We start from the raw sequence: 21,757 nt of genomic DNA, 5'->3' as shown, positions 1-21,757 counted from the left end.
AAAGTCCACTCAAAACAGATGTTTTAGAGTCCCCACAGGCCATGAGTGGCACTTCCTCAGTGACTTTGTTTCTCTGCTTTTGTGGACATGTCCGTACAGTAGTTGATCTTAATTCATAACATGTGAACTGGGAACAACTTTAAGGCATACCAAAGCCAAATCACAGACAGTAAAAAATAAATCAGTAGATGATTAAAAACCACAGTAAACTATGTCTCATTATATACACTGCGTACAATGCTTTTATTTAGCTCATCACAGATGATGTGACTAAATCTACTTAAATAATTCAAACTGTTCCTTTTATGCTATTGTATACAGCTATATAATTAGGAAAAGTGTAGGGGAAAAGTCTAACAAATGTAAATGTAAAATACGTTTGTGGCACATTCGTGTTTGTGGTATCAACCCGTTTATATGCTTCTCGCTTGGAAAAGGGTGTGCCTCACCAAATGTTGGGGCTGAAGTCTCTGTTTAGGTTTAAAAAGTTACTTGCTTGTGTGTAACATGTCCTGGAACTTTGTGCTTGTGTAGCGAGCATGAAAGCCTTTTTTACCGATGCTGTCATCAGAGTTAAATTTTAAAACTATAGCATCTCCGGCTGAGTAGACCTCCTCTGGAGCCTGGGGGAAAGAAAACAGACAGAAACAGACAGATTGGCAGTTGAAGTATCATTTTTAATCGGTGTTTACTGAACAACATCCACAATGTTTTTAGCCCTACCCCAGATCCGCAGTATCTTCCCAGCCTCGGGGACTTGATGTCGGCCCCATCATACAGCTCCACGTAATCATACCCGCAGTTTGCTTCCTCCTCAATCTCAAAGAGTTCGAAGATCATCTCCACTCCATAGCCCTTCTCAGCAGTGACCACCCAGAGACAGTCAGAGCCTCCAGGATAGTTGTTATCTCCAAACTGTGCATGAGAGTATAGATCTTTTGTCCTGACCTCAGCTTTAAGACTTCCTCCACATTCTGGGAATGCACAACCACAAAATTAGAGAGTCAAAAGGAGGAGCTCATAAAAGGGAGCCAAAAGCTCTAACTTTTCAAATGCAAGAGAATAAAAACTCAAACTTCTGCACTACCATTTTTCCCTAAAGTATACCAATTCGCAATTTTTCTGGGCTTTCTCCAGAGCAGGGGTCGGCAACCCAAAATGTTGAAAGAGCCGTATTGGACCAAAAACGCAAAAAACAAATGTGTCTGGAGCCACAAAAAATGAAAAGTCTTATATCAGCCTTAGAATGAAGACAACACATGCTGCATGTTTCTATATTAGTTAGAACTGGGGGGAGATTTTTTTTTCATTATGCACTTCAAAAAAAAAAGTCGAAATGTCGAGAAAAAAGTCGAAATGACGAGAAAAAGTCGAAATGTTGAGAAAAAAGTCGAAATGTTGAGAAAAAAGTTGAGAAAAAAGTCAAAATTTCGAGAAAAAAGTCAAAATGTTGAGAAAAAAGTTGAAATGTTGAGAAAAAAGTTAAAATTTCGAGAAAAAAGTTGAAATGTCGCGATTAAAAAGGAAAGGGAAAAAGGGAAAGAAGAAGAAAAAAAAAGGAAAAAAAGCTCAAACATTTTTGAAAAAGCTCTAGGAGCCACTAGGGTGGCTCTAAAGAGCCGCATGCGGCTCTAGAGCCGCGGGTTGCCGACCCCTGCTCCAGAGCAAATCAGCAATGTCATAGTTCCTTTGCCCACCTGCTCCATATGAAGCCTCGAACCCTCTCTTCTGCACCGAGTTGTCGGAGAAAAAACGCAGGAACATTCTGTTCCCACTTGAGACAACCGGGGATGGTTTTTTAGTGCCACAAAAGCGCCCCAGAGGTGGAGCGTGATTGTCTCTCCCATCGAAGATCTCCAGATGGTCGTAAGCGCACTCTAGATGAGCCTCCATGTCAACATCATTAAAAACCTGCAAGTTATTTACAGTGATTTAGAGATTTAAAAGTTGTCAAAAAGCCTTTGCCAACTTTAACTTTGGTTCATGACATACAAGCTTGATTCGATGGCCCGGAGTTGTGGACAGCAACCAGGTGCAGGCCTTCTTACTGGGATATTTGTCAGGCCAGTTGGGGCTGCTGATCATGCCAGACACACTGTTTATTACATGATCGCAGCCCGCTGAAGGAGAAACAATGGAAATTGTGTCATATCGCTTCCTCCTATTCAGCACTGATTTCCAAGAACTTTTCTTATTCATAGAGCTTCATTAAAAAAATCAAGAAAAGCAAAAGCAAAACTAAAGCTTCTCTAACATATGCATACTTGCATGCATGCATGACATACAGTGGAGAGAACAAGTATTTGATACACTGCCGATTTTGCAGGTTTTCCCACTTGCAAAGCATGTAGAAGTCTGTAATTTTTATCATAGGTACTCTTCAACTGTGAGTGACAGAATCTAAAAAAAAATCCAGAAAATCACATTGTATGATTTTTAAGTAATTAATTTGCATTTTATTGCATGACATAAGTATTTGATCACCTGTCAACCAGTAAGACTTCCGGCTCTCACAGACCTGATAGTTCTTCTTTAAGAAGCCCTCCTGTTCTCCACTCATTACCTGTATTAACTGCACCTGTTTGAACTCGTTACCTGTATAAAGACACCTGTCCACACACTCAATCAAACAAACTCCAACCTCTCCACAATGGCCAAGACCAGAGAGCTGTGTAAGGACATCAGGGATAAAATTGTAGACCTGCACAAGGCTGGGATGGGCTACAGGACAATAGGCAAGCAGCTTGGTGAGAAGGCAACAACTGTTGGCACAATTATTAGAAAATGGAAGAAGTTCAAGATGACGGTCAATCTCCCTCGGTCTGGGGCTCCATGCAAAATCTCACCTGGTGGGGCATCAATGATCATGAGGAAGGTGAGGGATCAGCCCAGAACTACACAGCAGGACCTGGACAATGACCTGAAGAGAGCTGGGACCACAGTCTCAAAGAAAACCATTAGTAACACACTACGCCGTCATGGATTAAAATCCTGCAGCGCACGCAAGGTCCCCCTGCTCAAGCCAGTGCATGTCAAGGCCCGTCTGAAGTTTGCCAATGACCATCTGGATGATCCAGAGGAGGAATGGGAGAAGGTCATGTGGTCTGATGAGACTAAAATAGAGCTTTTTGGTCTAAACTCCATTCGCCGTGTTTGGAGGAAGAAGAAGGATGAGTACAACCCCAAGAACACCATCCCAACCGTGAAGCATGGAGGTGGAAACATCATTCTTTGGGGATGCTTTTCTGCAAAGGGGACAGGACGACTGCACCGTATTGAGGGGAGGATGGATGGGGCCATGTATCGCGAGATCTTGGCCAACAACCTCCTTCCCTCAGTAAGAGCATTGAAGATGGGTCGTGGCTGGGTCTTCCAGCATGACAACGACCCGAAACACACAGCCAGGGCAACTAAGGAGTGGCTCCGTAAGAAGCATTTCAAGGTCCTGGAGTGGCCTAGCCAGTCTCCAGACCTGAACCCAATAGAAAATCTTTGGAGGGAGCTGAAAGTCCGTATTGCCCAGCGACAGCCCCGAAACCTGAAGGATCTGGAGAAGATCTGTATGGAGGAGTGGGCCAAAATCCCTGCTGCAGTGTGTGCAAACCTGGTCAAGAACTACAGGAAACGTCTGATCTCTGTAATTGCAAACAAAGGTTTCTGTACCAAATATTAAGTTCTGTTTTTCTGATGTATCAAATACTTATGTCATGCAATAAAATGCAAATTAATTACTTAAAAATCATACAATGTGATTTTCTGGATTTTTTGTTTAGATTCCATCACTCACAGTTGAAGAGTACCTATGATAAAAATTACAGACTTCTACATGCTTTTCAAGTGGGAAAACCTGCAAAATCGGCAGTGTATCAAATACTTGTTCTCCCCACTGTAAAAGAGTTCTGTTAGGGGACTGTTCCCTGACTGATTCCTAAAGTTTTAAAATACAGGATGAACTGATCCTTTAAATCTTGGCTGTTCAGTGAACAGACAAACTTTACCTTCCTTGCAGTCGTGTTTATTCTCATGGAGCATGAAGCCGCTGCGGCATTGACAGCTGTAGCTTCCAAAGGTGTTCACACATTCATGCTGGCAGCCTCCATTAGCTTTGGAGCATTCATCAATATCTGTGGAGATGTTTTAACAGGTTTAAGTTGTCCTTCACTATGAAAAGCATGTCACAATACTGCAAAAAAAAAACCTACAGGACCAACTGATTTGCTATTTTAGACCCAGATATTCAACGTACTATTGAATCTATTTTTCAATATGAAAGAGTCAGTGCCACTATTTGTAAGACATAGATGTTAAACTGAGTTTTTAAGCTTAAAGTAGGGTTTTGGGTGGGAGGCCGAAGTGTAAAAGTTGATAAATTCACTCAGTGATTCCCTACAGTCTGTAATGACAATTGTTAATGTTAGATCACAAGGAAATGCAATTTTCTTTCATTTACGTATCCTTTTGTGTTCAGCCACAGTGCACTGATATCAGTGGAACAAAGTAAAAGATAAATAATTCCTCCTCCCTAAATCTCTGTACAGGAGTTCCACAAAGCTGCGTCCTGAGCCCTTTCCTGTACTCCCTGTATACTCAAGACTACACATCTACTCCCAACACCAATTATCAAATTTGCAAACAATATAACAGTGGTTGGCCCAATCAGCAAAAGAGATAAAACAGCTTACAGGGAGGAGGCTGAGGATAACGCATTGGTGTGCAGGAAAAACTTGGCATTGAATACCAAAGAAACAAAAGTAATGATCATTAACTTCAGGTGTTTCGCCTTGAGGAGGAACACAAATGATCACCAGTCCCTGAAAATAAACGAGGAAGAGAGGGCATCTAACTTCAAGTCCTTGTGCACACACATCTCAGAGGACCTCACATAGACATGCAACACAGACTACCTGATCAAGAAAGCACCACATAAACAACACTTCCTGAAAACTGTCAGGAACCTGCCACAGCACCTGCTGCTGCCCTTGTACCACTGCTCAGTGGTTCAACAGCAGCTCTACGGCTGATAAGAAAGTCCTGAAAAGGGCGATCGAAGCTGCAGAAAAAATAATCAACAGGTATCTGCCTGTGGTGGAATATATTTCACCTCCCATTGCTTCCAGAAGGTAAAATAAGGGGGTCTTTAAATGTTGTTATATTTATTTACAATGACAATAAAAGACAATAGTCTCAGCTAATCCAATCTGATCAATTATGGGAAATTACTTAAACATTAATCTGCAGCAATTTCAATAGATTTGTATTAATCTTTTGGTAAAGCCACTCTACGTGATGATGCTGCTTTTAACCACTATGCTCCAAAACTGTGGAACAGCCTGCCGGAGGATCTGAGAGGAGCTGGAAATGTGGACATTTTTAAACATAGACTAAAAACTGATCTCTTTGGTCTGGCTTTTATGTAGCATCACATTTTATAGTTTTAGTTTTATTCCGTTTAAAATTTCTGTTCTGTTTTATTTATTTATCTATCTCTTATAATGTTTTTATTATTCTTATTGTTGTGGACTGATTTTTTTTTTTTAGCCTTAATCCTTGAACCTTTATCTTTTTATAAATTTTTTATATTCTATATTGTATGTCAGGGTGCATTGGTCTCCCAGTTTTTATTTTTTGGTCTCCCAGTTTTTATTTGTTTATTATGCTTATTTTTCAATCAAAATGTCAAAGCACCTTGTATTTCATGTACCTGGACGAAAGGTGCTATATAAATAAAATTTGATTGATTGACTGATTGATACGTAGCAACAGCCCTTCTGAGCACATGAGGCACACGGGAGCAACCAGACTGCTGTGTTAACAACAGAGTCACTTGGGGGGTTAAATTGGACCCTGTTATTGTCCCTGGATGATGAACATGTGTTTAATGCGTGCCAGGCAATGCAAGAGCAAGATGTGTTATTGCCTCCCCAGTGCCTGAAGCCAAGTTAAGGGTAGGGAACACAACTCGAGAGACATTATCGAGTGGTATTATGTAATATAATGGCCCACTGTCTGTTTGGTTGGCCTCACTGGCTTCACTAACATTGGAAGAGCTGGCTGATGCAGTAGATGGAGCAGGTGGCGTGTCCATGCTGAACAACAATGGGATTTGTGTAGCAACTTCTCTCTAATCGTGTTGAACAAATATGACCAGCAGTCTGCCACTCCTACCATTGTGTTTGTTAACCACAAATAACTTCTTTCTTAGGCTCTTCAGTTTGTTAATGACCCAAGTTTTGTTTCTTGCAAAGCTGCAGTCTGTCATTTTAGTAGCCAGTTGCAGATTACGGTTCTGTAATATGCTGATCTATGACATCCACAGCTCTGAAGGGTGAGGAGCTCGCAGACATCATCTTGTCATCAACAGATCCCAACCATGACCGGCCACGTCACTTCTGTTTAAAGTATACCCTCGGAGGAGAGTTTTTGCTTGACATGCCACCCCATGTAAGTTAATGTAGAAAGGACAGGCAACACGCTAGATTTGGTGTTAAATTCAGAGTATCCGCGAAATGTAAAGGGGATACTGACACTACTGCGTTAATGGGTGGGGATGGGTTGGCACGTCTTTTAATACCTATTTATGGCACCAGATGTCCTTTATTTTGTCTTCTACGAGGGGCTGAACTTTAATGTGATATGCTGTGCCCATGTGGCCAGAAGTGGTACTGAATACTGAATAGTAAGAGTAATAACTATGATTTAATTGAGAATGATAAAAAAGTAAGATATTTCACTTAATAAGAAAAAAAATCTGTGCAAAATATACACAACACTCCCCTTCCTCTTGCAGGAGTAGCTAATGACATATGCATATAAAGCTTTTCTGTGATGGTTTAATTGGAGTTCTGTGTAATTACAGGTATACTTGCTAAATAAATCTATCACTTACCAGAGAAGAAGTGAGCCTTGAAACCCTTCTTGGACACAGTGTTGTCCGATTTGAACTCGATCCTCATGTTATTGTGAAGGGAGGTGATGACGTCGGGCATCTCTGCTCCACAGAACTTTCCATGAAGCTTTGAGTCTGAGCTCAACCCACTACGCACCTCCACATAGTCATACTTGCACACCTGATATGAATCACACAGATGCACTCCCTACTAGTGAGGGCAAAACACAACCATTTTGCAAACAAATCACTGAAAACTCACGTCATTGCCTTCGGTTTCGAACACGTCAAACACAAGTGTGATGCGATACTGAATGGGAGCCACCAGCTGCCATACACAGTTCTTGTTGGGTGGGTATTCTTTAGGCCAGCCAGGGGTTGTGAGGGAGCCATTGAGAATAGTGATGATGCCACCACAAGCAGCTGCTGATGAGAGATTAAAAAAAGAAAAGAAAAAAAGAGTGATTTCAAGAATAAAACTTGCACATGAATGAATTATTCTAAATAACCTGTAAGTCTTTGAACAAATCTTTACTATTATACTAGTATCTACTAGTACTACTATGTTAACTATTATATTAGTTCAAAATAATTATCTTACTGTGATTTCAAGTCAAGGTGTGCTTGCAGAGTTGCTGCACTGCACTGTCCTCTTGTGGTAGAGGAGGAGAGATTACCAGTAATGATCAGTAACAGCACACAAGCCGGTACTCAAGGGCTAGTCTACTGCACGTTTTAGATGTTTCCCGTCTTCAACACACCTGATTCTATTCACTGGTCAACATCAGCATGTTATCAATGTCTACACAACTCTGTTGGTGACACTTTTCTATCGGGGCATCTTTAGATTCATGCAACTAACATGAATCCACATGAATCCAATTGTCTGACAAGAATATTTCTTGGCATGAAAATGAACAAGATGGAGCCCATACTATGGAGCCAAATCAAGGCCAAAAGTTTTGCTAATTTGAAAATAAAATTTGAACCTGAAAATTATTTTTTACAGTTTCAATTTAATTTTTTTCAGTATCAGATCTTTTTTCAGTTTCAAATCTTTTTATTTCAGTTTCAAATCTTTTTTTTTCAGTTTCACATTTTTTTTTCAGGTTCAGACTTTTGGCCCGGATCTGGCGTGGAACTGAAAAAAAAAGAAGTGAAACTGAAAAAAAAAGATTTGAAACTGAAAAAAAGATTTGAAACTGAAATAAAAAGATTTGAAACTGAAAAAAAGATCTGATACTGAAAAAAATAAAATTGAAACTGTAAAAAAGAATTTTCAGGTTCAAATTTTATTTTCAAATTAGCAAAACTTTTGGCCTTGATTTGGCTCCATACCCTCCTCCATCTTGGGAGTAATTCTTATTATTAAAGCCAGGTCATCATTGACAATGCTGCAATGAGTAGAGTACATCATATGACAGTGCAATGTTGGTAATAACCTAATGTGAGGCAAGTTTTACACTCACTCTCACAGCTACGTCTGTCAGCTGCCAGTTCATATCCAGGGTCACAGGCACATCTGTAACTGCCAAGCGTGTTCAGACAGCGCTGTTTGCACTGACCGTTGTCTGGCTTGGAGCACTCATCCATTTCTAAAAGAAAAATTTCTTGCTTTTTAGTGCCAAACAAATGGGAAGCAAACATTTTTCTCATTTCTGGCATTTTTTTTTTTTTTTTGGGACAAAAAATACTTTCAGACCTTTAAAAAAGCTAGCCAAAAACCCAGCTTTGCTGACGGAGCCGTCGGATACAAACTTGAGCCAGAGCTGGTTGGAGCTGCTTTTGATGTCGCCTGGTTTGTCGTAGCCACAGAAACGGCCAAGCAGCGGGCTGCTCTCTGAACTACCATCCCTCAATTCCACATAGTCGTAGGCACAGCTGTCATGCCTCTCAATCTGCAGACACATTATCAAAATAATAAGTGTTAACAGACGTTGCACACAGAAGAGGACATTGAAGTCTAACATAAGTGGCTTGTTATGTTTCAAAAGACCTCCTCTGGCCTTATAATAGTGTTTAAACAGGTAACAGTATTTTAATTCTACAGTAGGTTGTTTGTTTCTTCACTGTCATTAGGTTTTAGACACAGCTGCAGTTGGTGCAAGTACGTGGTTTTGCTTGTGGTTTGCAATACCAAACGACTGAAAAAGAAAGGGTTTGTTCAGACTAGCATTTACTTCTTTGCAATGTATGTGCATCTTGGTATAGTATTAGATGATTCCTACCTCAAAAGATTGAAAGGAGACAGCAACATCAAAGCCCTCTGCTACTGTGATCCTCCACACACACATTTTGTTCGTCAGGTAGTCATCGGGATAATTGGGTGACTGGATCTGGCCACTGTCCCGCTTCATTTCCCCTCCACACACAGCTGCACATGAAGGGAAACATGAAATTAATGGCATTTTGTTTAATTTACAGATTGTTTTTAGAACAATGGGTTGGAAATGTCAGTCTTGTACCTTCATAAACAGCTGAAAATCCTTTGCCCAGCCAACTGCTACTGGTTCTGAATTGAATCCACAGTTGACTATCTGTTGAGATAATTGGATCTGGATGCGTGTGCCCACAAAAACGTCCTTCCAAAACAAACCATGAGATGATTAAAATTCTGTTGTGAGTTTTACATAGATCTTAGCACATTACATGCAACATCAATCTCAAACAAACCTTTCAGAGGCGCTTTCCTCCAGAACCCGTCTCTGACCTCTACGTGGTCATACCAGCACAAATGACTCCTGAAGAGTTCCATGGAGGTAAAATTAAGGACAATCTGAGGAGAGGAGATATGCAGAGAGAAGACCTTCAATTGTTTGTAGTCATGAATTACAGTTTCACAGGATGTTTAAACATATATGCTCATGCAGAGAGTCGGAATGACACAATACTCGTGCTAATTTCAAGAAACAGAAATGTGGTATTTTCAGTGGGAACATGTTCTAACAGCCTGTAAATGATTCCATAGAGTACTTTTCATTTCTCTCTCTGCTGTTTAAGTCTAAAAGTCTAATCAGCATTCTTAACTGGAAGCTAGTGGAAGAATTTCTTTACAAAGGAAAACTTACTTCTGTACATATGATAATTATAATGTAACATTGAAATTCCAATTGGAATTTAAACAGAAACTTGAATTTGATTATTAATTTGCACTTGATTTCAGATTTAAAATATTCAATTTTGACTCTAAATCCAAATTACAATTATAATTTGAATCAGAAATTAAATGTGAATCTGAATTGAGTTCCAAAATTTGGGCCACCTCGGTGGCGCAGTGGGTTAAGCAAGCGGCTCATTTAGGGCCAATCCCAATACACCCCCTACTTTCTACCACTAGCCCTCACTCACTACCACTAGCCCTAAAAATGAAGCCACTTGGGTAGGGCCCTTGTAATCTTCCCTAGGGATTGGGACACCACTTGCTACGTCACTGCGTGGTTTACGTTCGTGTACGTAAGCGACTGCGTAGTTACGTTTGCACATACGTCACACCATATCAGGAAGCCGAGAGCTAAAAGCAAGTTTTAATTTCCACTGTAGCGCTGTTAATATGCCACTTTATTAAGTATTAATATTTTTTCAGGTGTAAAAGTAACCGTTAAGATCCCCAACCTGGGCTCAGTTTATCCAAATAACGCCTGTTAAGAAATTTGCTCCGATGTTTTCGGGATGAGAAGAGTTGCCGGCTCGGGAGCGGATTTATGGTTCCGCGTTAAATCGACGCAGAGCCTACGGCGTAGGGTACGGTGTACGGCGCGCGTCGCCGCATAACCTATGCCGTAGGCTCTGCGTTGGTGTAACGCGGAACCATGAATCAGCGTTTATTCTGGCGAGATCTGAAAAGACTTTGCAACAACGGGCAAGCGAGTGATTATGTACATTCACTGAGTGAATATTATGAAAGTAAAATATATATTTCTCGCTAGAAATATAATCAAAATGCATTTTTAATGCAGAAATTAACTCAAAATATTGATTTTATTCACTAAAAATAAGAAATGTCCGCCTTTTTTTTTTGTTTGATTCAGTCTGCAAATGATGACGTAAAGCATTCTGGGAAATTTCTCTAGCCCTCGGTCAGCGAGTGAGCATCTGAAATCCCTAGCTGTGAAGGGGTAGATTCATACACACTACCCCTCGATATGTCCACTAGCCCTACATGCAAAGAGGAATTGGGACACCACTACGCTCACAGGAACGCGCAAGATTTAGGCCTGCGCACCTTTGCTACATGTCATCCCCATTCTCTCTCTCTACCCCCTTCCTGTCTGGAACTTGAATACAGGGCCACTAGAGCCACCCCCCTCAAAAAAAAAAAAAGAATCTAAATTAAAATAGGATTCCAAATTTGAATTCAATGACAAATTTGAGTATAAAGTAAAATAGAACAGGGATCCACCTTTTAGTTTCAATGTGAGCCTAAATTTGAATTTGAATTATCATCAGAATGTTCACTCAAACTGGAATTCTAATTATAATTCCAATTCCAATTCCAATTCACAATCACATTCACATTCAAATGTAATCAGTTCCAGTTTAAGGTCTGGACTAGTAGTAAATTTGTCTGTTGTTTAATACTTTTAATGAACACATTTGAAACATTGAAATATGATATAATATTACTATATAGTAACAATATAATTAACATCACATACTGTAGTTCATTTATAGAAATGTTGGAGTTCATGCCTCCAGAGATATGTCACCTTTTCTCCAGGAGTGACGGAAATCCTCCAAACACAGTGAGTGTGTGCCGAGTACCCATTTGGGAAACCAGGAGAAGAGAAGTTTCCAGCGCTCTCCTGCAGGCTGTCCCCACACTCTGCCACACAAACCCACAACAAAACATCAGCAGAAACTTGTAGTGACAAATCATAGAAACAACATGAAAGTATCAAGCATTTTAAGCCAGTTTTTAAGATTTGTTTCTATGAGTTGTTTAATATTGTGACGTTTATTTTTTCAAATTCAAAAAAACATTGAATATTCTGAAAGTTAAAGGAAGCTTGTTTTCAAATCTCATCCATATGAAGTTGTCGTACTTGCACATTTGTAGAGTTTGCGGGCTTGTGCTATGTCTCCTTTGCTAAGCCTTGTCCTCTGTCCTATTGAAGGCCTGACCCCTTTGACATCATAGCGGGGTAAGATTGTGTCTAAGAAGATACCTCTGTGGAGACAAATCATAGATGTGAGGACTTAATTGATTACCAGGGAATATCAAAGAATCTAATTTTTTTTTTTTTAAGGAAAAAAAGTGATTTTTGACTAATTCAAACAGAGGGATTGATAAGTAGTGATTTTATTTCACATCCTCCTCCTATTTAACACCTTGGTGCTTTATTGATTGAGATAATCTCTCACTGGTATTGGAGCTCCTACTCTCACACAGTTCCCATGGTGATGAACCCATGAATGACAGGCATATGCAAACAGAGCCCTGTGAATGGGGCCTTTTGCTGGTGCCAGCCGGCTCAGTGGAGCCCGCTCCTGAATGCCAGAGAAAAAGGCCACTCCAGCCCAAATTGTTTAAACAAAGCCTGAACTGCCAGGCCTTTATTTAGCTTGGCTCGCCTCCATGACCCAGACCTCCAAAGTGGCCATTGGGGCAAAAAACCAAATCAAAGTGAAAAGTAAGTGAGCAACAACATGCATGTGACAGCTGTTTTCTATAACAATTACAGAGCAGGTTTCCAATAAGGAAAGCTGCATTGATGCTGCTTTGAACTTGATGCTTCATTAATGAGTGTAGAACCAACCAGACTCTGTCAAAAGGAACACTTATTTCAAATACTAAATTTTAGATATAGACAAGAGACCAAACACTCATTAAAAATGTCAAATGGATGTTTGTTGTGATGATGGTGAAAGAGGCAGGCTGCATGTGAAAACATCAATGAATAAATGATCCTTTGGGACCTAGTAAGTGGCTGTTATTGTGAACAGGATGAAGCTGAAAAGAAAGTTTGCACATTTAGAAAACACACAATTGGGGAAGACAGTGACAAAAGCCTTGCAGTCAAGTCGAAACAAGACTAACGTGAAGGGGGGAAAAAAATGTAGCAAAAAGAAAACATCACATGCCCACCTGGAAAATGTGTTCCTTGCATAATGCATGATGCTGTCAAAGTCGTACACCTCTCCTAATGAGTCAACCTCATCTGGTTCCATCTTCAGGAAGTTATACTCCTGTCCTTTTAACATACAGACGTCAGTGGAGAAACATCTGGAGTGTTTGTAGGCATTAGCATTCGCAGAAACACATGTGTAGTAACAGTACCTTGTTGGATGTTGTCCCTGATGATGCTTACATGCTTGTCACGGTCTGGGCGTGTGTGTTCGTGCCAGAAGCCAATCACATGGCCAAGTTCATGAACTACAATGCCAAACTTATCGCAGTTCTTCCCAATAGAGATGGCCTGAGGACCACTGCCTCTCCTTCCAACGAAGGAGCAACACCTGCGGGCCAACAACACATGTGCAATCACATCCTGGAGCATTGTTTCAGTGCTTCAGTGCTTGTTTAGGTGCTCAGACTTGACCCGAAAGCCTATTCTGATGCAGATTATACAGTTTTACATCCAAACATCTATTTCCAGGCTAGTGCTGGGCGGTATACCGGTTCATACCGAATACCAGTGTTTATTTTTCTTATGATATGAATTTTTCATATACCGTAATACCGGTGAGTATGTACAGTAGCGCACACAACGTTGGGAACGCCGCGCCGCGGAACGTAGCACCGCTGGACACTGTTTGTGAGGGGACTGTTTAGCAGTAGTGATGCACCGATTGTTCGGTAACCGAAATTGTTCGGCCGAAAATGGCAAAAAAACACTTTCGGATGTTCGGTGGAATAAGTGGGAAAAAAAACGAACAATTAATAACGCTGTTGTAATATAAGGCAATAGACTGGCCGCTCCCATACCCGTTGCGCACCACAAACATAAATCGTTGGCCAACCAAAAAGTAACCACATAAGAATTTTACCTAACATTCACCAGGAGGTGGAACCAAAACAACATAATGCTGGGAAATTAAAAAATGTTCAGTTTTTTTATGTTCAATAAATATTTTCTACCTTGTAATTTTGTAAAAGATTTTTTTTCTTTGAAAAGCATGCCTAAATCAAATGTATTTGATTTGATTTGACTTGACAGTAAAATAGGCCATTCTAAGCCAATTTACTGCAGCAATTCCTTTCCAAATCATTAGAAAATGTGGTTAACACCCAGTTGTGCATGAAAAAAAAAAAAAAAACGTGATATACCGTGAAACCGATATAATTTTGAAAAATACCGTGATATAAATTTTTGGTCATACCGCCCAGCACTATTCCAGGCACTCGTTATCTTTCATTTCATAACATCTTCTCAAAAGTTCTGGTGTCGAGCCTTAATTTTAGTGGGAAAAAAAAACAACTTTTTAAATAACTTTAAAACTGAGTAGAAGCTTTAAACTCACCCACAAGGCCTGTAGGTGAAAACAATGTAGCTCTCTTCAGTTGTTCTCTCTATGAATGTCACACAAGTATATTTCTCCCAGTGACGCATCGCTTGACGGAAAATGGCTCGCTGGCTGCCTGAAAAGAAATTGTGAGTAAGAGTTCGACAGTTTTAGGTTGTCCAAGCTGCTCCTCCTCAAAATAAATACCAGTGCAAGACTTTCTTCAGGTCTCACCAGTAAAATTCCCACTGATGACATACGGGATGATGCCATCAGGCCACACTCGCTCCGGCCTGGAGGTGGCTGCTCTCCTCTGACGATGTAGAATCTGATTGTCAAACGCTGTCTTGATGCTTTGGTTGGAAGTGGAACTGTTAGCTGGTTAATGCAGATAGAGATTTTCGTCAATCATCTTTTGTTTGGATTTACATATTAATTTGTAAGTACTTAATTTTTTTCTTGCTTTGACACCTGAGTTTTTGTTGATTGTGTGTTGTACTTCATCACTGCTGTTAAAGTAATTTAATATGTGGAGGTCTTCTTCATCCAGAGCAATGTCTCCCAGAAAGGCCGCTGTGAAGACAGTTAAATGCATAGACAAGAGACAGACATAGAAATCTGTAAAAAAAGGTTAAAAAAAAATGATGCAGAGCAATATTTGTTACATTATTTACAAAAGACCAGAGCATGTTATCTTTGCACGCAATCAAACTGTCGGACATCCATTATGTGGACACATCTGGTTCAAACATGGTCCAGTTGGCTCGCAAACTGCAAAGAATTTCACTGCAAAGGGAAAAAAAACGAAACATTTTTCAAACACACAGACACAAACACACACACACACACACACACACACACACACACACCTCTTTTTCAGGACTCACACCTTATGGAGACTGACATAACTCCACAACAGCTCAGATGATAACTTAAACTTAGTATAATATGTGCTATAGTGCTATGAATTGTGGGATCCAGGGAAGGTATTACATTTAAAACATATTTTAAGAAACATATTCTAAGCATACATTTTCCAAAAATGAACTGGATGTGTTGCATTTGTTATTATTCATGTGATCAAAACATGTTTTAAGGGTTTATGCATCTTTATATATCGCAAAAATAACAGGCCATATAACCCAAATGTAAAGTCTGATAATGGTATTTATGTGAATTCGTCATCTATTCCCACCTATGTGTTTAGACGCAGTGTAGATTTTATTTATGAAACTCCATGACCACTAACATTTTTACAAATGCTGAAACACTTGTAAATTTCATTCTGCAAACAGTTTCTTGTTTACTTTGTTGACAAAAGTGCATCCACTGGCCCTTACATTTATGACAAATGAAATGTCCTATTCATCAATCTGAGCACCAGGATGTATTTGTGTTGTACATACAGTGGGGCAAAAAAGTATTTAGTCAGCCACCAATTGTGAAAGTTCTCCCACTTAAAAAGATGAGTGAGGGCTGTAATTTTCATCATAGGTAACTTCAACTATGAGAGACAGAATGGGGGGAAAGAATGCAGGAAATCACATTGTAGGATTTTTACTGAATTAATTGATAAATTCCTCGGTAAAATAAATATTTGGTCACCTACAAACAAGCAAGGTTTCTGGCTTTCACAGACCTGTAACTTCTTCTTTATGAGGCTCCTCTGTCCTCCACTCGATACCTGTATTAATGACACCTGTTTTAACTGGTTATCAGTATAAAAGACACCTGTCCACAACCTCAAACAGTCACACTCCAAACAAGACCAAAGAGCTGTTAAAGGACGTGAGAAACAAAATTGTAGACTTGCACCAGCTGGGAAGACTGAATCTGCAATAGGTAAGCAGCTCGGTGTGAAGAAATCAACTGTGGGAGCAATTATTAGAAAAAGGAAGACATACAAGATCACTGATAATCTCCCTGGATCTGGGGCTCCACACAAGATCTCCCCCCGTGGGGTAAAAATGATCCCAAGAACGGTGAGTAAAAATCCCAGAACCACACGGGGTGAATGATAGGTAGTGAATGACCTGCAGAGCTGGGACCAAAGTAACAAAGATACCATCAGTAACACACTACGCCGCCAGGGACTCAAATCCTGCAGTGCCAGACGTGTCCCCCTGCTTACGCCAGTACATGTCCAGGCCCGTCTGAAGTTTGCTAGAGAGCATTTGGATGATGCAGAAGAGGATTGGGAGAATGTTATATGGTCAAATTAAACCAAAATAGAAGTTTTTGGAAGAAACACAACTTGTCGTGTTTGGAGGAGAAAGAAAGCAGAGTTGCATCCAAAGAACACCATACCTACTGTGAAGCATGGGGGAGGAAACATCATGCTTTGGGGATGTTTTTCTGCAAAGGGACCAGGACGACTGATCCGTGTAACAGAAAGAATGAATGGGGCCATGTATCGTGAGATTTTGAGTGAAAACCTCCTTCCATCAGCAGAGCATTGAAGATGAAACGTGGCTGGGCCTTTCAGCATGACAATGATCAAACACATCGCCCGGGCATGAAGGAGTGGCTTCGTAAAAAACATTTCAAGGTCCTGGAGTGACCTAGCCAGTCTCCAGATCTCAACCCCATAGAAAATCTTTGGTGAGAGTTGAAAGTCTGTGTTGCCCAGCAACAGCCCCAAAACATAGAGGAGATCTGCATGGAGGAATGGGCCAAAATACCAGCAACAGTGTGTGAAAACCTTATGAAAACTTACAGAAAACGTTTGGCCTCCGTCATTGCCAACAAAGGGTATATAACAAAATATTGAGATTAACTTTTGTTATTGACCAAATACTTATTTCCACTATAATTTGCAAATACATTCTTTAAAAATCATACAATGTGATTTCCTGGATTTTTTTTTCTTCATTTTGTCTCTCATAGTTGTGAGAGACGTGTACCTACATGTATGATGAAAATTACAGGCCTTTCTTATCTTTTTAAGTGGGATAACTTGCATAACTGGTGTCTGACTAAATACTTTTTCCCCACTGTACATAGCACAATAATGAATGTCATTTGAAGACAAAAGAGATCCAAAATAATTAGCAAATATACGACATCTATGTATAACAAACATGTGTTTGTTCCAAACTAATCACATCAGCACACCATGTATAACCTAGTGTTCTGCTGTTATTGTTAGAGAAAACATTAAGTGACCACAAAAGAGAGACTGTGACCATGCCATGCTGCGCTGCATCTGGCGGTTTTACTAAATGTCTCCTATAAGAGCCAGACAAAGAACAGATCAGGAGATGTTGTGTATGCAGACTGATTTGAAAGACTTTTCAAAGATGTTGACAAAGTTATCTTTTCCCCCCACATGTAGATAAAACTTTTGTTGAGCCTTGATACTAAGCAGGCCATGATAAGTTCATTTAAAATACATAATTAAACATTAAATTAGCATGAAGAAGGCTGTGGTTTAAAAGGAATTTCCAATAGAGTTTTCTTGTACTGCAGCATCAACTGATAAGCGTGAGTTTCCATGTAATTAAGTGCACACTCATTCACTTTCCATTTTAAAAAACAAACTGAATGGAACCCATTAACTTCCGGATGAACCTCATCTGTTAGATGCCTCTAACAGATGAAGCTGAAGTAAAAAAAAAAAAAAAACTCTTAGATTTTGTTTTTAAATTCAGAGATATCAGAATCGAAATTGTCATTTCACACCTTTCAGTGCTTGTCAATTTTATGGATTAAGATGGATGAAATGTCAGGTAATATCCTCAAAGATGACACAAAATGAAAACATGAATCAGATCTATGATTTCCCGTCCTCTAAGATTAAGATTGTTCCTCCAATTGGACCAGAAATAGAAGAGTTCACAGGAGTCACTTCTTTTAAAAAAACCTCCTTCAGCTGCGTGATGCAACAACCTTTGGAAGTACAAATGAGAGGATGTAACCAGCCTTGTGTCGGCCTTTGAAGTAAACTCACTCATGCAAAGGGTGACTGTAAATGACTGTCACCCCTGCAGCGTGTACTCCGTGCCTGCAGCCAGAGGGATTTCACCGGCGTCCTGCCGAGGACTGTGCTGGCACGGCCTCAGTGACCTCCAGTCTCCAGGCAACTGCCTCGAAGCCGAGGAGCGGTGTGTTTTGAAAGAGCCAGAAGTCACAAGAAAAAAAAAAAAGAAAAAAAGGAGCACAACCTACTGGAGGCCCCTGATAATCAAAGCAGACTGTATGTGTGATGACATTTTTTTTTTAAAGAAAAAAGAAAGATGTTAATCTGTTGTTACAAGGGCTATATTTACCTGATCAGACACATTCAGTGGAATGTCAGTGAGTTTAAAAGCAACTCTTACTACATAGTGCATGTTTTAAACTTATTTGGCGTCCTTTTTCTTTTATCAACACAATATGACATGTTACACTTTTCCTTTTCATATCAGCTGGTCTCCTTCTCTATCTTAGCTATAAACTAACCTGTGTGCGTAATATCATAGCACATTCAAACACAGAAAAAAATCTTAATTAGTAGTTAGTACTGTTACTTTTCGACCTTTGCACACATTTAACTAATTCTAAAGTTCACTTTGTATTGCCACTTTATCCCCAACTCATCTCCTGAGCCAGGAGATATTTAGGATTTATTTCAAGATTTATTTATTTCAATTACATAAAGTTTTTCCATCCTTTTATCATTAATAAATCTAATGTGTTTCAAATACTTAAAATCAGTGTACTATCTATTCAATACATACACTGGTTGTTAAGTATTTGAAACAAATTTGAGTTATTAATGATAAACACATGCATCTGTCATTATGCATTAAAATCTGTTGGATTTATTAGAATAATTTCATAAATCTTATTAATTGTTTAATTTAAATTTGACTGACAAACATGAAATAATATACATTTTATTAGTCTGTTTATGATAAATCTAAGTAATCCAAATGGATGGAAATTTGATGTGTAATTGAAATACATATATTTAAAAAAATTACGCCTAAATATTTCTGATTGCGTGAATGCTAGTCTTACTTTACAACGTTATCAACCCTTATGATCTCCTCTCCAAGTTAGAAGCAAAAGCTGAACTATAGTATAACTATAATTAATACACTTAGCCTAAAAAATAGATGATTATCCAGATTTTTACAAGAAAACTATAGGTTGCAGATTTAAGACCAATTTTATGTATTTTAAACTCCCTTTCAAATGGCATTGCATCTTTAATATGTAACATTTCCTCAATCAAGCATGTGCATCTATTTTATAACACGGACGTCCTCCTGTCATGGCATATAAACACCACAGCTGCATTTAACCAAAACATTTTCTTTTCTTCTCAGCTTTACAACTTCTGAAAAGCACCCCGTCCATTCACTAACAATTATGTCAAGGAGGTCAAATAAACAAAACAAAAATAAAAAAATCACGGTACCAGCTTTACAGGGATCCTTGTAGTCGACACCATCATCCTCCAGATGAGTAAAAGCAGAATTCCTGGGTTCCCAGTCAGCCGCCACAGAGACAGCAGCTCCGCACAGCAGGAGCAAAATAGTTAGAGTCATGTCCATTGTTTACTGATAAATATCTAGAGGAGGAAGCTGGTGAGCCTTGGTAATTGTTGAAATGGTCAAGAGTGCCAAAAGAGGAGGGGGAAAAAGTTCCTTGACAGCGGCGGTGTGAGTTTATAAACACAACGTCTCCATGCTGCTGCAGAGATACGGGACTGAGCTCGCACATGCAGGCGTGTGGAGGCTGCGGGAGCTTCACCTGCTGTCGGACAGCTTAGGATGTCCAAGCGACTGTTCAACGTCAAATATTGTTAATTACGGTGTTTTAAATCAGCATAACCCTTCGTTTGCAAAGCGGTCATTGCAGTGGGAGGCTATTCAGAAGCGCGTTCCCAGTTGTATGTGCAGGCGCATTAACACATGAGTGGACATCAGGCTGTCATCCCACATCCATTCAGCGCTTTGAATTCAGCTGATTTTTTTTTCTCTTCCTTTTCTTTTTTTTGCAGTTGAATACCATTGTGAACACATTTGTAAATGTTTCAGTGGCGTCAATTCAGTGGAAGCTAAGGTATGGCAAGGTTACGAGTCACAGAACTTAACTAGAGTATCAATCAACACGTCCAGCAAATACTCATCACAGAGTCTGCTATGTAGCTTATCTGTGTGGTCAAGAAAATTTGAACTTTTTCAAATGCAGTCTCGCTCACTGCAAAAACTCAAAATCTTACCAGGAATATTTGTCTTATTTCTAGTTAAAATGTCTCATTTTTAGTCAAAAAATCTCATTACACTTAAAACAAGAGTCATTACCAGAAAAATAACGTTATTTGACCATTTTCACCTGTTTCAAGTACATTTTCACTTTAAATAAGTAGAAAAATCTGCCAGTGGGACAAGATTTATCTTCTCATTACAAGCAAAACAATCTTGTTCCATTGGCAGATTTTTCTACTTAAGTGAAAATCTACTTGAAACAGGTGAAAATGGTTGTTTTTGAGTCTTGTCTTAAATGTAATGAGATTAAAAATAAAAATGAGACTAAAAATGACACATTTTAACTAGAAATAAGACAAATATTCTTGTTAAGATTTTGAGTTTTTGCAGTGTATAATAACTAGTGAAATTGATCATGTTGTTCTTATTTGCATTTGTAGTTATTCCATAAATGTATTTAAAAAAACAAACATTTACATTTAACCCTTGAAGCAAAGGTGTGGCGGCTGCCATACCTTGCCATACCCAATTTACGCCCCTGAAATGTTTGGAATCCTTTCTGTCTTCTTTGAAAAAGACTGTACGATGTCAATAACTTGCTTAAAAAATGAATATAAGGAAGAATAAAAAAAATGAATATTATCTTATATATCTTTAGAAGTATATTCAATTATTGTTTGGAAAATATTATTCACTGAAAAAAATATTGCATTGCATTTTAAATCAAGGATCTGAATATCCTCTTAAGACAGATACAAAGAAGACGGGGTATTAAGATGGAAACCTTGAACCAAATGTCAACATAATTCCATTTGAATAATCTGTTCCGATGTAGAAAAACTGTAACTGGCATTTGAATCTATACTGGCTCCATCACCTTCACCGCTGCAGAGTCCTCCCTGCACTCACATTTATCATAAGAGGTCGTACAGAAAGACTGACTCATCAGTTACAGCAGGAGCTGACACATCATTAAAGAACAGGCTTCCTACACAGTAATTTAAGAAAGAAAGGGAGTCACTTACTTTGTGTGAGGAGCGATGCTTCCTCAGCTGATTCTCAAGTTCCATTAATTTGGCTGCACAGTAAGATGCAGAGAAAACACATTTATACTGTTTGTAACATGTACAAATCTTCATACCCTGCAGCTGAGATACTGTAAGCTGTTTTCACTCAGTTTCATGCAGCAAATACTCAACTCTGACTCCTAGCAGCTTTTGACGCTGGCACA

The 21,757-nt window shown here is 39.3% G+C and overlaps 1 protein-coding gene across 2 annotated transcripts; it reads right to left on the bottom strand.

Annotated features, from left to right (window-relative positions):
* Positions 1 to 218: 218 nt before the first annotated feature.
* On the bottom strand, positions 219 to 20,175 carry LOC133454666 (bone morphogenetic protein 1-like). Of its 2 annotated transcripts, none has more exons than XM_061733389.1 (20): positions 19,734 to 20,175; positions 14,801 to 14,902; positions 14,564 to 14,707; positions 14,348 to 14,465; positions 13,164 to 13,342; positions 12,972 to 13,077; positions 11,929 to 12,053; positions 11,593 to 11,708; positions 9,560 to 9,662; positions 9,352 to 9,468; positions 9,115 to 9,260; positions 8,589 to 8,784; positions 8,356 to 8,481; positions 7,149 to 7,312; positions 6,887 to 7,067; positions 3,999 to 4,124; positions 1,993 to 2,120; positions 1,698 to 1,911; positions 724 to 974; positions 219 to 623 (listed from the first exon to the last, which is right to left on the bottom strand). In XM_061733389.1, the coding sequence occupies exons 1-20, from the start codon at positions 19,867 to 19,869 to the stop codon at positions 489 to 491; spliced, it is 2,913 nt and encodes a 970-aa protein (XP_061589373.1). In that variant the 5' UTR covers positions 19,870 to 20,175; the 3' UTR covers positions 219 to 488. The 2 variants fall into 2 exon arrangements, with proteins under 2 accessions (XP_061589373.1, XP_061589374.1); XM_061733390.1 differs by having other exon boundaries at positions 7,149 to 7,309.
* Positions 20,176 to 21,757: the final 1,582 nt, after the last annotated feature.

The sequence above is a fragment of the Cololabis saira genome, chromosome 11 (assembly GCF_033807715.1).
Source record: "Cololabis saira isolate AMF1-May2022 chromosome 11, fColSai1.1, whole genome shotgun sequence".
In the NCBI taxonomy this organism is placed as follows: Eukaryota; Metazoa; Chordata; class Actinopteri; order Beloniformes; family Belonidae; genus Cololabis; species Cololabis saira.
The sequence above is the reverse complement of the archived record's forward strand: the minus strand, read 5'-3'. Positions and strand labels throughout refer to the sequence as shown.

Excerpts from the sequence above, each read along its gene's own strand:
- LOC133454666 (XM_061733389.1), bottom strand. The coding sequence starts at position 19,869 with ATGGACATGACTCTAACTATTTTGCTCCTGCTGTGCGGAGCTGCTGTC. Across the intron at positions 13,343-14,347 it reads TTCACCTACAGGCCTTGTGG|GTGTTGCTCCTTCGTTGGAA; the intron begins GTGAGTTTAAAG and ends GTTGGCCCGCAG. Across the intron at positions 13,078-13,163 it reads CAGGGACAACATCCAACAAG|GACAGGAGTATAACTTCCTG; the intron begins GTACTGTTACTA and ends GTATGTTAAAAG.